Source organism: Falco punctatus, assembly GCF_963210335.1.
Source record: "Falco punctatus genome assembly, chromosome: Z".
Lineage (NCBI taxonomy): Eukaryota > Metazoa > Chordata > Aves > Falconiformes > Falconidae > Falco > Falco punctatus.
In genome coordinates, this window is record NC_137586.1 from 4,532,370 (window position 1) to 4,547,529 (window position 15,160).

The 15,160-nt window shown below is 49.1% G+C and overlaps 1 protein-coding gene across 2 annotated transcripts in view; it reads right to left on the reverse strand.

Moving 5' to 3' along the window:
* Positions 1 to 15,160, reverse strand: part of ARK2C (arkadia (RNF111) C-terminal like ring finger ubiquitin ligase 2C) — a 47,845-nt gene that overhangs the window by 3,642 nt on the left and 29,043 nt on the right. Inside the window, exons 2-7 of one of the 2 annotated variants that reach the window (XM_080371664.1) lie at positions 7,836 to 8,145; positions 5,679 to 5,804; positions 2,125 to 2,254; positions 1,007 to 1,111; positions 385 to 480; positions 53 to 136 (exon numbers count right to left, since the gene is read on the reverse strand). In XM_080371664.1, the coding sequence (XP_080227790.1) occupies positions 53 to 136; positions 385 to 480; positions 1,007 to 1,111; positions 2,125 to 2,254; positions 5,679 to 5,804; positions 7,836 to 8,145 (851 nt within the window). The remainder of the gene's footprint in view (positions 1 to 52; positions 137 to 384; positions 481 to 1,006; positions 1,112 to 2,124; positions 2,255 to 5,678; positions 5,805 to 7,835; positions 8,146 to 15,160) is intronic. The other variant, XM_080371665.1, reaches the window with a different exon arrangement.

Consider the following 15,160-nt stretch of genomic DNA (forward strand, 5'->3'; position numbering starts at 1 on the left):
AACAGGGTGGGTTTGCATGCACGAAGCCCCCTTGGCATGTGCACTTTCTTACCAGGTGCAGACAGGGGGGAAATTGCACCCGCTGGGTGGGAGAAGGTTGAGACCCTTTTGAAAATTTGGCCCGCAGCTTCCTAGCCTAGAAGTGAGAAACAGCCAGCTGAGCTACACCACCACTTCGGCCCGGGACCCCCACAAGATATTAAAGCACTAATTCTGGATTTTACATTCCTCCCCCATTTTGGGGAATATTTTGATTGATGGCACCAGTTTGCCAACCCTGAGGATTGCAACCCACCAAAGTCCTTCCTTCTGTCCGCTCCATGCCCACAGCCCTTGGCCAGCTGAGAGGGGCTGGCAGCCATGCCACGGTTTTGGAGCACTCACCTTCTTGTACTTGTGGGGGAAGGTGAACCTCTCGATGGTGTTCTGGACGGCACCCCGACTCACACTGCCCAGCCTGTCCTCCAGCTGCAGCAGCTCCTGCAGCACAGGATCAGCAGAAAACACCATCAGCATTGCTCCTGGGGCACGAGGTCCCACCACCCCGCCCTACCTGCTGGTGACCAAGGCTCCCTCCTGCCCTTTCCATGGAGGAAATATCCATGAAACCTAAATCAGTCATACTTTCATGATGGATCTGAGCCCTGGCACTTGGATCAATAACTAAGGGCTCAGGCAAAGAGCTGAGTATCCAATATTTCAGAAATTAGGATGGAATTTGAGCTCAGTTTGACAGGCTGGGAAACAAAACCCTGCAGAACTGGAGCAGTTTTCTCACAGACATGAAGGGAGACAGAGTCAATCCAAGCCAGATCCAGGCACCTTGGAGTAAACCAATTTCTACCAAACCCACTCAATCCCTTCACCTCCCAGCTATGACTAAAATTGCTGCAAGACTCAATGCAAGTGCCATGCCACAAAACAGCGTTACAAGGTTATGCCAGAACTCACTTAGATTCCCAGCACTTAAAAATTTAATAATAATTCCAGTCCCCAAGATACATACTTCATAGCTCTCCCGCACAGCAGACGTGTGCCTGCTTGGGTTCAGTCCCTGAAGAGCAAGTAACTGAAGCTGAGGGTAAGGGTAATTTCTGATTTCGTGAACAACCTGCAAGAAGCGAGGGAGAAAAATAAAGCTACCTGTACCTGCACATAGAAATCCATCGTGTACCCTGATCTAAATCTAGTGCTTTAAAAATTAAAAATGAAAGAGCAGACTGACACCTTCCCCCATGGAAGCCTTTTAATAACCAAAAAATGAGGTTTTATTAAATAGATCTCCTATAAATGATAACTGAGAACATGCATTTCTTCTGAATAAACTATCTGTTGTAATAATTCCTGTTGCATCTATAAAATTGCGGTTCCAAACTCTCAACATGGATTAGCTTAAAAAGAGATTTTATTTTATTTAGTTTGGAATGGGTGGGTCTGTCTTCATCTAAGCTTTGATTTCCTTAAGCCTCACTGCAGTACATGGGTGTCAGGGTATGTGACTATGGGCACAAGGGAAAAACACCCTTGTGGGATTTCTGGGGATGCTTTAAGGTTTAGGAGTGCTGGGCATGGCTCAGCTCCAAATACGGCACTCTGCTAGGAGAAGGGCCAGCAAATGACCCCAGTCAGACCATCTTCCTGTCAGACCACATCTCCAGCTGTGCAAGAGGTCACGCAAAACCTTTATGGATGGCATCAAGGCTGATGTAGAGAGCAATGATGCGATGAGGGATGGTCCTCCGCTGGGCCCAGGGAAGGGAGTCACCTACTGCCAATTCTTCTGCATACAAAAAGTCCTGGAAGCCCACAGTTTGTTCCAGTATTAATAATATTTTCAGTAATAACTACCGAGTCTCTGCCATCCTGCCCAGGTTTTGCAGACCAGCTTGTGAGCATGGTGCTGCACACCATGGACCGAATCTTTCCAGAGCAGCTGAGCTTTTCTTTCCTTTCCCTAATCCAGAGTGCAGTGATGCAACATTATCCTTTCAGACACTCCCTCCCACGGCCGGAGATAAGTGTGATTCACAGAAGACAGGTGATAGAAAGATAGCAGCCTTTATTTTGACTGCCTTCTGGCAGACAATGCATAAAACATTTCTCGGTAAAAGCGTTTTCACTTACCATCTGTGTCGAGGATGTGCTTCTGGGGAAATGGTGCATCCGAGGTGTAGCTAAGTAATGCTGATAGGGCTGAGGGACCGGCCGGACCTGGAACTGGGCGTGAGTCAGTCCTGCATCAACGCTGAGGTCCCTGTGGGCATGAGGATGAGGACACAGCTTTGGTTGCATGGTTTTATTGCATGGCGTACAGCAAGTCAGATCATGCTCACGCAGCAACCTCCACTGGTGGGCTCTGGGCTGCGGTGGGTTCCTCAGCCTGGGGTGATGCTGCTGCTTGGAAGGGAGTTTTCTCCAATGTGGGCCAGCACAAAGGAGTATGGGGTTGTTTTTATGCCAATTAGCATTTGTGTTAGCCAGGTCAAGAGCTGCATGGGTGCAGCCTGCTAATTTCAGAGCAAGAGTGTTTTGGTGGCTCCAATCGATACCCAGGCTCAGTAACTCAGCCCAGCCAGACCAGGTCCTGTCTGTGCTGCCATCACTGCAGACAGCTACTTTTGTCTGGAATATTTTGCAGGAACACAGTACAGGGAACACACAGATGAACCATCCTGGCTAGCTGTTAGGAGCCAGCTAGGCACCATCTGGGGGCTTTTTGATGTGCCTGTGCTTTCCTTTGGAGGTACCCCAGCCCAGGTCATGGTAGGAGACTGCACCTCACCTGAACCCAGCCTCAGGGAGCTCCAAAGCTGCTCTTTGTGCAGAAAATAAAAAGGTTTAAAGAAATTTCTGGATGGGACTGCTGTAGAAAAGGGTGTCACACAACCAGCAGGCCAACACCAATGAAGCCGGACAACCCAAAGGTCTTGCTTGCCTGCCCGCAGCCTGGCCTGGGCCAGCAGAGCTGGGGCTCTGCTTGGCGAGTTTGGGCACTTCTGTCCTCCAGGAAAATAACCCAGATCAATCCCAGGACTTGGCATGACCAAGATCCCGGCAAATGCCACAGCTGTGCCAGCGCAGCACACAAACTGCAGCCCACCCCCACGCCGTGTGGAGGGATGGGAGGAGACCTAACGCAGCATCTCCATTTATAATCCAATTAGCTCATCCCTCGTCTGTCCAGCCAAAGAGTCTCTCAGCAAACAAGTGCTTTGAATGTCATTCACTTTATCATAATTGTGAAAGTCGGTGCTCTAGTAACCATTGTCTTCACATTTGCCAAAGCAAAGCTAATTAGAACACAGGGGTGGCTTCCCATTCCAGCCTCCAACTTCTCTTCCCCTAGGCGGAGGACAGTGGCAGCAAGCACCGCGGCTTGTTAGGAGCAACCCAGACGTAAAATTACTTTCACTCAACAGCAGATAACGGATGTGAGGGAACGGTAAATGTAGAAAACCTTTACCCAGAACAAGGTACCAGGCAGCAGCTCCAGTGTTCTAGTACCCCCTAATAAGACCCCCCACACCAAGCCGAAGCAAAGAGAGGGACTATCTTTGCTGACCTCGTGCTAGCCATGTGCTAGACAGACAAAACCTGGCAGAGGATAAACCACAGCAGGCGACTGACAGGAACACAACCAGAGCAAGAATCTGCGTGGCTGGGCATTTTCCAGCCCCTGTGTCACAATTTTGGATATTTATCCAGTTGCTGAAGACTGTTCCCAGGTGGATGGAAGGCTCAACTGGAAATCAGGAGGCTTTGGGTCCATCCCCAGGCCTGATGCATGACCCTGACCGCTTCCTCTCTGCCTTCCCATGTTCCCTGTCAGCAAAATAGACATGATAATCAACAGAGTGCTTTGAAATCAAGGACTGAAGAGATCTCTCAAAGATGAATGGCCATTATTAACTTGCACAAGTAATTGTGATAACAGCAGTGCTGAACTGTTTGTGCACAGATGCATTTAGAGGCTTAAAACTGGATGTCGAGGCTCCTGAAGCAATGCTGTGGGTCTACAGAAGCGTGCAAAGCAGAATACTGCATGGAACGGTGTTTTCCCAGGGTGTGGGGGTGAATAAGCAGAGCACATTAGCTGGAGAAAACCAAAACCAACCATCCCCTTCTAGCCTGTGCTACATGGACAACTTGGTGCTTAGATGTGAGGTTTAAGAGTTGTGATTGCTTACGGTGCACGGGCCGCTGACAGCTGAAAAGTGAAGGATAAGGCTCCGGGTAACAGGTTGGATGGTCTTCACTAAATGCATATGCAGAAGATGATTTAAGGAACCAAATGGGAGTTTGTTTATTCTTCACCAGAAGATTTTAATCGAGGTTGAGCTGTCTAAGATGACTGATCACCTTCAGATCTTCCTTCCATCCCCATTTCCTGCGACGGTGCCTACCACCCACCTCCTCCGAGCGAGCGCCGCTGCTGCTTATGCGGTGGTAACACATTAGAGGAAAGTTTTTATATCTGTCACTGGGCAAAACTGTACATGTGCCCCGAGGGGAAATGAGTCACCCAAATATATATACACAGTATATGATTTCTGTCATCCCGGCTCCTTAGGTTTTATAAGGCTATGGAGAAACACAGGGTGAAAAGGGAGGGAGGGAGGAGGGGAACATAAAGTGATGCTTTATCAGATCCTTCTAATGATTATAATTAAACACTCTGCACCGAAAGAGAGGCAGAAAGAATGGCTCTATCCAGATGGTACATGAACCACTTTACAAACTGATCTAACAATGTCATCCCGGACAGATTCAACTCACAGCAGTGCCACTAACACCTGAGAAGAAAATGGCAGAGGGATCTGGCCACATTTTAGGTTGCATATTATTACTCGGGGGGGGGGGGCGGGAAATCCCTCCCTGTGTTAAAAGGACTCTCCCTTTGCAGAGTGAAGCACTCAGATGTTAGGAAACGCCATAATTAAGATTTCCTGTGCCATTTAATTTCAGTCCCCTTGTGCATACACATTGCGACTGTCTCTAATAACATGTTCACATGCTGGTTTTTCCGTTCCGTGCACAGAATGGACTTTGCTCAGCTAACAAGCAGCTACTCAGAAGCATGCTTTTATTTTCTTATTCTTCCAAGTAGGGCCCCATACCTTATTCACTGCGCAAGAGCTCCAAACCTGCTCTGAAAATGAAACAATCAGTTCCCTGCTCCGATTTTCCAGGGTATCAAACACTGCAGTGGGATTAAGAACTAATAGTTCATCCACACCACCCTGCAGGGTGGGGCAGGGCAGCGTGGTGCTTCCTAATATAGACCACAGGAAAAGCTGCAGCCACTGGGTTTTTGAGCGCCTGCTGGACAGCAGAAGATCTAGTTCAGGCAGAGATGTTGGTCTACAGGAAAAAGATCCTGACCGTGCCCTGAAGCAGGAAGATTAATGCTTGGCTGCAGCCTGCATCCATGGATGAAGAGTTATGGGCAATACCAATGCCTCGATGTTATCACATACATGCACAAAGGCTTTAGCACGCACTCATGGCCCTCCCAGAGATGATTATCCCATTGCACACTCCCCACTTTGTATGTGTTGAGATGAACCATTACCTTTCGCGAGACCATGGATCCATGATGACATCCACCAACCCTTACAGGTTTCCCAGGACTTTTTAAACACCTCATTTAATGCAGTAGTGCAATGTGGAAGACTTACCAGTCCGTCCCTTCGGCTAAATACCTGGGCTGGGGCCCCATGGGTTGTGGAGTCTGCAGTTGGTGGCTGAAGTCAAAGCTGGGGTGCAGACGGTGAGGCTGAACAGACATGCGCTCTTGAGCCCGCCTGCGGGAAGGAGACCGGCAAGCCAGTTAGCCACACAGTGGGCATTGGTACATACAGCTCCTGATCCCAGCCTGTGTCAATAAACCCAAGCGGCTGGGCTTCTGAATCTGTGTCCAAGAGCAAAGAGTCCCAGCAGGTGTCAGAGATGATGGGAAGAGGAACCCAGAGCTATGTCATGCACTCATGGTCACCACGGACATAACACAGACCTCCACTCTCACCCTCTGTGGCATCCACATACACTCAGTTTACAGGAGATGCTATTCGGTGGCAGCATGGAAAGAAAAGGAGGAAACCAAACAACTTCTTCCTTAGCAGCTTTGTGCCTTTCGCACTATTTTATGTTTCTCCACTGTCAGCCCCATAAACAACACACAAGATAAAAGATGTCCCTGCCTCAGCCATTATCCATCATCATAAAGAAGCTGCAGGTTGTCTCGTCTCCCCATGCATTCCATAAACTCCTGGGGAACCTCATTCATAACAGGATTACTCAGGAGTAGCTGGAAGCAGAATTTACTCTTGCTGGCCTTTGCCAACATTTCTCTGCATGATGGACAGGCCAGGCTAGGATACAGCTCCTTTTCCCACAGCTCTACCACCTTGGCAGGTAGGGAAAGTGGTAGAAAATACAGCAAGGTTCTTCCAGCGGTTTGAGTCTTTTCTCATGCTTATTGCTTATTTGAACTGCTCAGGAGAAGAGCACATGCTGCGTGATCAGCGTCCACTTTTGGAAACAAGGTGGATGCACAAACAGGATTTGCATTACAGGCTCACACCCCTTGCTCCCTGACGAGTCTTTGCTTACCAGTTGGAGCCATCACAAAGCAAATCTACAGGAAAACACCAGAGCAAACAGAGCAGGGAACTGCCAGATAAAGGATTTTTCATGCAGCCACAGTTCAGAGGCTTCAATTTTAAAATGCACGACCCAGATTCCCATTACTGGGAGCTCATGCCCCACACCTGTAAGGTTTCTGACACCCTCCTCCGATGCAGCTGTGCTTTCAGAAACAGTCTGTGGGACCGGGCAGGAGGTTCCTGTCCTTTTCCACATCACAAACCACTTGCAAATGTAATACCAACAGCATTTACCAAGCAGCCTCTGCGTGGAATTGGGCTGCGTGCTTTTATTTGAATTCAGCTTATGACTAAGAGAGAAACACTTGTGTCATTGGTGCATCAGCCTTGCACGTCTTTGCTACACAATTATTAACTAAACATTAAATACACCTAAAATCCAATTTATGCAAAACAAAACAAGGATGAGAGGAACACACAATTTTCAGACAGAAAGGGTATGGAAAGAAAGTGTTTTCCCTCTGTAGCATTCTTTCCAAACGAAGCATTATTGCAAAGACTCCCCCTCTGATTCCTGGTGCATGGGTACAACCCACAAAGAGCTTCCATATGTCTCCAAAAAAATCACTCCTCTCCTATGTGCTATCTAAACCCCTCTCTCAAGAAACACAATCAGGAGGACAAGGCCAGGCATCCATTTCCACCTCTGCTGAGTTACAGTAATTCTCTTGCAGTCGTCAGCCCAGTTTGAATTTAGGCTGCTTTCCGTGGCTGAATGTGCTGCAGGTCAATGCCATCATTCCCTCACAGAGCTGGGAAGACCACCAAGAGGAGAAAGCCCTCCATGTGCAAACCTGATGGATACAACCTCTTACATGGTTTTGAAACAGCAGCTACAAGGAGGTAGCTCATGCACGAGGTCTGTCACGCTCTCTGCTGTTGCAGGACAGGTTCACTGTAACACCAAGGTGTGTCACCCTACGAGTGACAACAATAGGTGACCTTGGGATGCTGAGCACGGTATGGATCCCCATGGGAAAGGTACACCTGCAGGTGCAACCTTCCCTGCAGCCTCCCTTCTGGTGGCTGCATTTTGGGGCTACCCAGATGAACTTGTGAAGAAAACCCAATGTTACCAGCACTTATTGCTGGGATTTTGCAGGAGCTGCTTGCTGAAGTGAGGCTGAGGTAGATCCTGAGCATCCCTCTGGAAGAGTAAGATCCTCTTACCTGGGATGGGGCATGAGCCGGCGCTGCTGTGCCTCGAGGAGCTGCTGCTGGAGGAGGTATTGCTGGTGTAGCGCCTGAGGTAGGAAGGAGGGTCCGGCCACGTCCTGGAAGGGCAGGGCTGGCACCGGCGCCAGGGGCTGGTGCAGGGGGCCGCTGTGCTGGTGCGCGGGGGCCATGTGGGGGGTCAGCCCCGGCTGGGGCTGCACTGCGTGAGGCAGGGTGAAGTCAGTGGAGAGCTGAGGCTGGGGACCCAGGTGGAAGTGCCGGCAGGAGGTAGCATGGGGATGCTGAGACCTTTGAAAAGGAGCACCTGCAAGAGAAAAGCACGGCCGTCACAGGGGCTAGAGGTGGCCAGGGCAGCCCAGCCCTCTGGTTGCCCATCCGGGACAAGAACTGGGCAAAGAGCTGTTTCTCTCTGCTGCCAAAAGGGTTAAAAATCAGAGAACAGGTCAGTTAATGCTGATTACATGGAAAAATGCTCATTTGGACTAATAAATTTTCTCCTCCAAAAACCATTGGAATGAAAACCTAGATTTAGATTCAAAGTGATTTTGGGCTCCAAATTGAAGTGTATACTGATGCAAACTGCTTCCGCTTGTTTGGGTTTGCCTGTTTTGAAGAGAAAAAGAACAAAAGTTCTGGTAGGGCCAGTAGCGATAGGACAAGGGGGAAAAGTTTTAAACAGAAAGAGGGGAGATTCAGGCTAAACATAAGGAAGATTTTTTTTTTACAAGGAGGGTGGTGAGACACTGGCACAGGCGGCCCAGAGAGGTGCCCGATGGCCCATCCCTGGGAACACCCAAGGCCAGGCTGGACGGGCTCTGAGCAACCTGATCCAGCTGAAGATGTCCCTGCCCATGGCAGGGGGCTGCACTGCAGGGACTTTGAAGGTCCATTCCAACCCAAACTGTTCATGATTCTATGAAAAAACCTCAACCTTTTAGAAAAAAAATCTGTTCTATAAAATATGTTTTCATGGGTTATGATCTCACCAAAGTTTTTGAAGCTTGCTGACTTTCCATGCAATTCAAGGTATTTCTTTGCCTCTCTAAAAATGTCTCGTAGGCAAGGAAATAATCTCTGCTCTAAGAAACTGTCTCTCGCTGACTGTGGGACGTGAACGTGGCACCTTCCTCCTCCTGAGAGCCAGGATTAAGACCATGCATCTTTGCTGAGGCCCTTCAACAGCCCGTCCTCACGAGCTGCACGCAGGGAGGGAACGGCTGCAGGAAGCAACACAGACTGCTATGAGGCCAGCCATGAAACTGATGGGAACGAGGAAGAAATGAGGTGTGAAAGATATCCGTAGTGGAGGCTTTTTGCAAAACATCTGGCACTGGCTTGCACCTCACTCAAGATCCTTGCTTGAATGGGCCTTTGGCTGGATCCAGCACATTAATTCCTACATTCCTGGAGCATTTACAGGCATCATGGCAAAACTTCTGTCTCTTAAAGTAGGGAAAGAGTAAACTCAGAGGTGAAGGATGAGACTTCAGCTAGGCTATAAAAGATGCCTCTTTTCTGAGGATCAGCCCCAGGATAGGACACCTACCCCTTTATGCAGTCTTTTGGAGACCTCTCCTTCCTAAAACGCTCCTCTTTCTTTTTTAATTCTTGGGAATGGCACAAGATACCCAGGAACAACAGCACCGAGAGACATTGAGTGTCATCCCAAGACACATCACGTCTTCTTCACTGAGATCCCTTCTGCTTACACCTCCCTTCTGCTGGCAGGCAGGGCCAGCCCGTCAGAGCAGCTCAGGGAGCCCTGAGCACTTTCTGTTCACACCCATATGGAAACAGAAGATGCACAACACAAGCCAGACGCCAGCAAGAGAAACAACGGGAGGGGACCTAATAGAAACGAATGATTTGCAAAACTGTGCATAAGTAATTACACACAGCGCCTCTTAAATACAAAATATTCCTCTGTAATGCCCCTCTGAGAGAGGCAGTGGGTAACAAACACGTGTGCCACCAGCAGCAGAACTTCTTAAGGTGTTAATTTCTCATGCTGTCACATAACAGCATGATTTGACTTTGCTATTAATTAAAGCCAGAGGAGGTGGGATCAGACCCGCCATTCCTCAGTAACGGAGCTGCAAACCCAGAGCCAAGAGCCATCCACTTACCCCATTCCCCCGGTACGGCAGGTTGCACTTGCTGCTGTCTGCGTGGCCACAATTCACCGTACCCCACCGACAGGCCAAGGGTGAGTAATGAAATGGGGATCCTGTGCTGCCCTGGTGCATTGCTAAAGCTGAGCAACCCCATAATCACGGGGAGGTGCCTCGTAACTGCTGTGTTTGCTGTGTACTTGCAAAGTAACTCACAGTGAATTGCTCAGCTTCTAATGGCCACGGATCCTCCCAAGGGAAAACTGCTACAGCAAGTCACTGGTGAGTGGTTTTACACCTCCAGGTCTTCTTGGGGCCTGAAGACAAGGTGGGAGAGCAGGTTCGAGTGCTAATCCCTCTGCACACCCAAGCACACCAGCCTGTGCCACCAGCCAGCAGTTTAGTTGTATTTCAGACAAAGATGTCTTTGGGCATCACAGGACAGTGAAGATCAGAGATATTCCCCCACATTTACTGGGCTGCATTTTGTAGCAACTAAGTAAAACAGAAAATGCCAGTCTCTCGTCTTCTGCACCTCTCTTGTCTCTTGATGCCTGGCGCAACCTTTAGCTAAGGTCTTACAGCCTTTTGCTCCGTCCTGGGAGGCCTTAGTCTGATTTAGTGAAATGTCTGCAGGACCTTTGATGCCAGAGCCATGACGAACTAGAGAGTGCGGGGTAGGCACATCATCTTGTCAGAGCTTTGGACTTGAATTTTTCCTCCCATACCAAGATAGTCCTTGTGAGAAACTTGGTCATATACTTCCCTGCAGCCCAGAAGGTGCAAACTTCTCTGATATCTGGGCAGAAAGACATGCAGAGCTAGCATAACGTAACGTAAAAGCCTAACCTCTTTTGTTTTGGTACAAAGAGTTGATTTGCTGTACTTTTAGGCACTAGTCAATTAAATCAAGCATTTTTTAGTATTTTTTCTGGTACCTATGGGTGCAATGATGCATTTCCCTCCATAGGAAAAACACTATCGAGATGTGACCAGGACCATACGATTAAATAACCCCATCAATCTGTCTTAACATAATACACTGTCTGGGGTTGTAACTGTTCATTCCCTACAACTAATCCAATTGCTGATGAGGATTTTGACAGCAAAGCAAAGACTTTGGGGAATACTTCAGCAAATCTATGCTTATTAGCAGCCATCAAATTATACAGCTGGCATAACCGAACCAGCTTGCACAACAAAAGGCCAGTCCCTGCCAAGGATGGTACTGGTGAACCTCAGAGAGCCCTGGCAAACAAATAACAGCACAAAACAGAGCATGACATTTCCGAGTTACCTACTGTCAAATTTACCCTCCCCTGCTAATTGCATCCAGCTGCAAAGGGCCTTGCTGGAGCCTGCTTTCCAAGTCCATGAGGGTCTTGCATACACAAGGTAACCCCAGTGTCACCCAGCTCGCACCAGCTGAGCAGCCTTACTCCAGGTCAATCACTATGAGCAACACCAAAATCTGGCTCACAGGCAGTCACCCCTGTTCAGCACAATGGAGGATCTCATGTTAGCAGTGTCTATAAACGATTGCTCTGCTAGGACATCTTCCTTCTCTTTCCCAAGCCATAGGTTGGTCCTAGATCACATTTGCATTGGAAATGACAAGCGTTGCCTATAAATGCTTCAAGAAAATTTGATTCGTGTATTTAATCTGTTTTTTGCCTGGACAGTAATGTCTGCCCACAGCAGAGAAATCCATAACTGAAAATGAGTCCCTATACTGGATTCCAGCTTGTAGTTTCACTCCCCAGAACAAGGGCAGGGCTGACATTTTCATTAGCTAAGCTTTGAGGACATTTCTGCAGCAAAGACAATGAGGTTGGAAAGCGTGCCTGTTAAGCTCCCGAGCCACTAATCGCATCCTCCACGAGCCACATGCCCACCACCTGCTCCAGTGGTGGCTGTGGGAAGGTGATGTTGCTCTGGGATCTGCAAGGCAGAGACCTTCTCCCAGCTCAGTGAGCTCAAGTTTTGGTCCTTATCCTACAGAAGGACTCTCCTCTATTGGGATACTTTGATTCTGCAGGAAGAGGGCTCTGCTAGCTCTTGGATATTTTTTATGGATTACCCCAAAGGCACCTAGCAGGTTCATCAGCTTCAGTGGCCTTTGCTGCAAACATGTCTTCTCCAGCTGAAGAGGAAGGGGAAAGCCCGGTGTCCTTGCTGTAGAGGCAATGCAGTCCTCACCAGCCCTGAAAGGCTTTTGACCAGGGGCCAATTTGGAAACACATGTCCCCATGTCCAGCCTGCTGGTCAGGTGGAGAAGGTCCACCTTGCTGCGTGAGGCTCGTTGATGTGCTCCTCCTGGCGGCACGAGTATCTCCAGCCATGGAGGACTGATTTCTCTGGGCTTACTGTCAAGCTTCCTACCAGCCAGAAATCCTTCTTTCCTCATCCTGTTGTTTCTTCCTTTCATTTAAACGCTGTTGCTGTGGCAGATGATGATAGCTCAGAGCAACATCAGATCAGCAGCTCTGAGATGAGCAATGCATCACATCTGTGTCAGCAAAGCAAACAACTTACTCCAGTTCTGTGCAGTCTCCCATTAACTGGTTGAGGCCAAGTGCCATCGAGATCAGAGACCTCTGTCTCAGTGCAAGCGTCTAAACTGAGTTATTTCTCAGCAGAGCAGGGGTGTGTTTCCCCCCTCCCCTTCTTTGCGTTTCTTCTCCTGCTGCGTATTAGATCCTCATGCTCTTCTGTTGACCGTACACATTTGCCAGGTCTGCTGTCTTCCTCAGCCTGCCCACCCACACACCCCAGCTTGGACAACCCTTGGTGCCCTACCCCCACCTGGCCTCAGCTAAGCCACAAAGGCAGCTAATGCCTGAGCTTAGCTAGGATAATCCAGGTCTAAGAAGTGCCTTGCAAATCTAAATTTTGCCCTAAAACATGGAGGCAAAAATGGGAACCAGTGGAGGAGTGAATCAAGTCTTGGGCAAACCAAGCTACCTGTGGGGTGGAAAAGGGGAGCTATGTGGTTCTCTGACATGCCTGGGGCCAAGCCTGGTCCAAAAGAAGATATGACATAGCTTCAGATGGTGTAGGACCTTGTGTTCACTGATGCCCCACCCACCTTGTGCCTTTGGGTGAGCACCAGCAGCACCTCTCTGCCTTATGTCATTGTTCTGACAGCCACCACCCCCACCCCCCTTCAGCTTCTTCTATCACATCCCAAAGCCAAGGTCAGCGCCAGGGACCAAGGGGTGGGAGAACTGGCGCTTCAATAATTCCTGCCGCCACCAGAACATGAGTGCAGATCAGTAGCTGCCCCCACCAGTCTGGCTCACCTCTGGTACCGTGATGGGCACTGTGGCTTCACGCCGTGATGCCGAGGACCCACTACATAGTGGGTCTTCAGCTACCCAGCTTGGCGATGCCGTGCTTCTCCCTGCTTGTTCCATGAAGACAACCTTCAACTAAAAATCCCGCTGGGAGGATTGCTTAACAGCTATTTACAAAGCATCCAAAACGCTTAGCTGGAAGGTGGTGTTACAGGCTGCAGTCTCAAACCGGGGAGGTATGAATTAGTTTTTAGCAAGCCAACAGATGATGCTGGCATGTGGATAGCTGAACCTGTTGGGCTGCTCGCCACCACGCCGTTTCCACCCTTCGCTCACACAGGCTTCGAACACAGTGGAAACCCACGGGGAAACTCATCACATCCTCCTCGCCGACACTTTCTCACTTCCACAGCTTTTTCTTTCTTTCCCCTCCCCCCCCCCCCTCAGTTCTACAGTTATATTTACTGTTTCTATACATTATCTGAAGCAGCCTGGACTTCTTCTCATTAAAAGAAATGCTCCTGCTTCCTTCGCACCCCCAGGTAAACCTCACAAATGATAAATTCATTTATTTTTGCAGGTTAGCATGTGACAACAAGTCACCAAAATGTACTGGTCTGATACTGGGTGTTTCTGACACTGGGATTCTCCTTTAGCATCAGTCAAGATGTGACTATGCGTGTGCACATGCAAATTTATCCATCCAGCAACATTTCACCCAGGAAGGCTCAAGGGATCCGCATGCTCATTAAACACTGACCCATCTCAGAGATGCAAAGCCCCTGGGTTATCCCTGCAGAGAGACAGGGGATGCTATGGGCTTCATGAAAAGAAAAACCCAGAAAGCAGAACAATTAATTTCCACCCCCTTTCCTTGTGGCAACAGTATTTTTGATGCAGTCAGGCTACTAGAAAGGGATGCAGGATCAGGCCCAGAGCTGGTGCTGGGGGTAGGTATCTCGAGCAGACCACTGCAGCCCAGAGAGCCCAGCCGCCTTCGAAAGGAAAACAAAATCTGTCTTATGCTGTTAAGCTGCCTGCGATGCATGTGAATTTTTCCCTTGGGTAAGGCAACCTGGCTGGCTTGTCGAGGCATTCACATTCTGCGTGCGAGCATGTGGGAGCCAGGGGAGCGGTGGGGAGGCTGGAGCTGTTTATACATCTTGATCCCATCGTGGCGGAGAGAGAGATGGCGGCTCCTGGAGAGCCCTGGCTTCACTCACTGACAGATTTTGCAGCAGCGGAAGATCTGCCCGTCACAATCGGCTGAGCTGGGGGCCAGAGCCATGGCGTCTCGGCCGTTTCGCCCCGATTAGAGCCACCACAACCCCTCCACCTCCTCTGGGAAGGCAGATAAACCCCATCAACAGGAGCCTCTCCAAACACCAAGCTCTGCAGAGAGCCTGCCAGGCTTTTAATAGCTCGGGAGCCCTGGACGTGCATTAAAATTTCCCTCGGAGACAGCAATGCAGTGGGAAGTTAGCATCGGTCCGACAGTATGCAGCGAGTAAAGGTTAAAATCGTGGGAGCAGCTCCAGCTTCAGGCAGCACACCGAGAAGGACTGCCACAGGGACTCACACTGCGTTTACAAACAAGTTACTAACCACTTGGTGCCACCAGCCACGTGTTAACCCTTTGGAAATTATTTGTGAACATATCCTTATTAAAGAAGTTACACTGACTTACTAATAGGAAATGAGGGGTGGCAATGCACATGGAAAACAAAAAAATAAAAAATAATAAGCTCCCAGGGCAAATCCCCTGTATATTCATCTGCATAAAAATTTACCAGTCTTGCAGATAGGGAGATATCACAGCATCTCACTTATAGGACAGCAAATGCAGGGTAAGGAGATCGGGGCAAGGAGGATAGCAGAGGAGGAGGAAAGAATTTGAGAAAAATTCATCAGA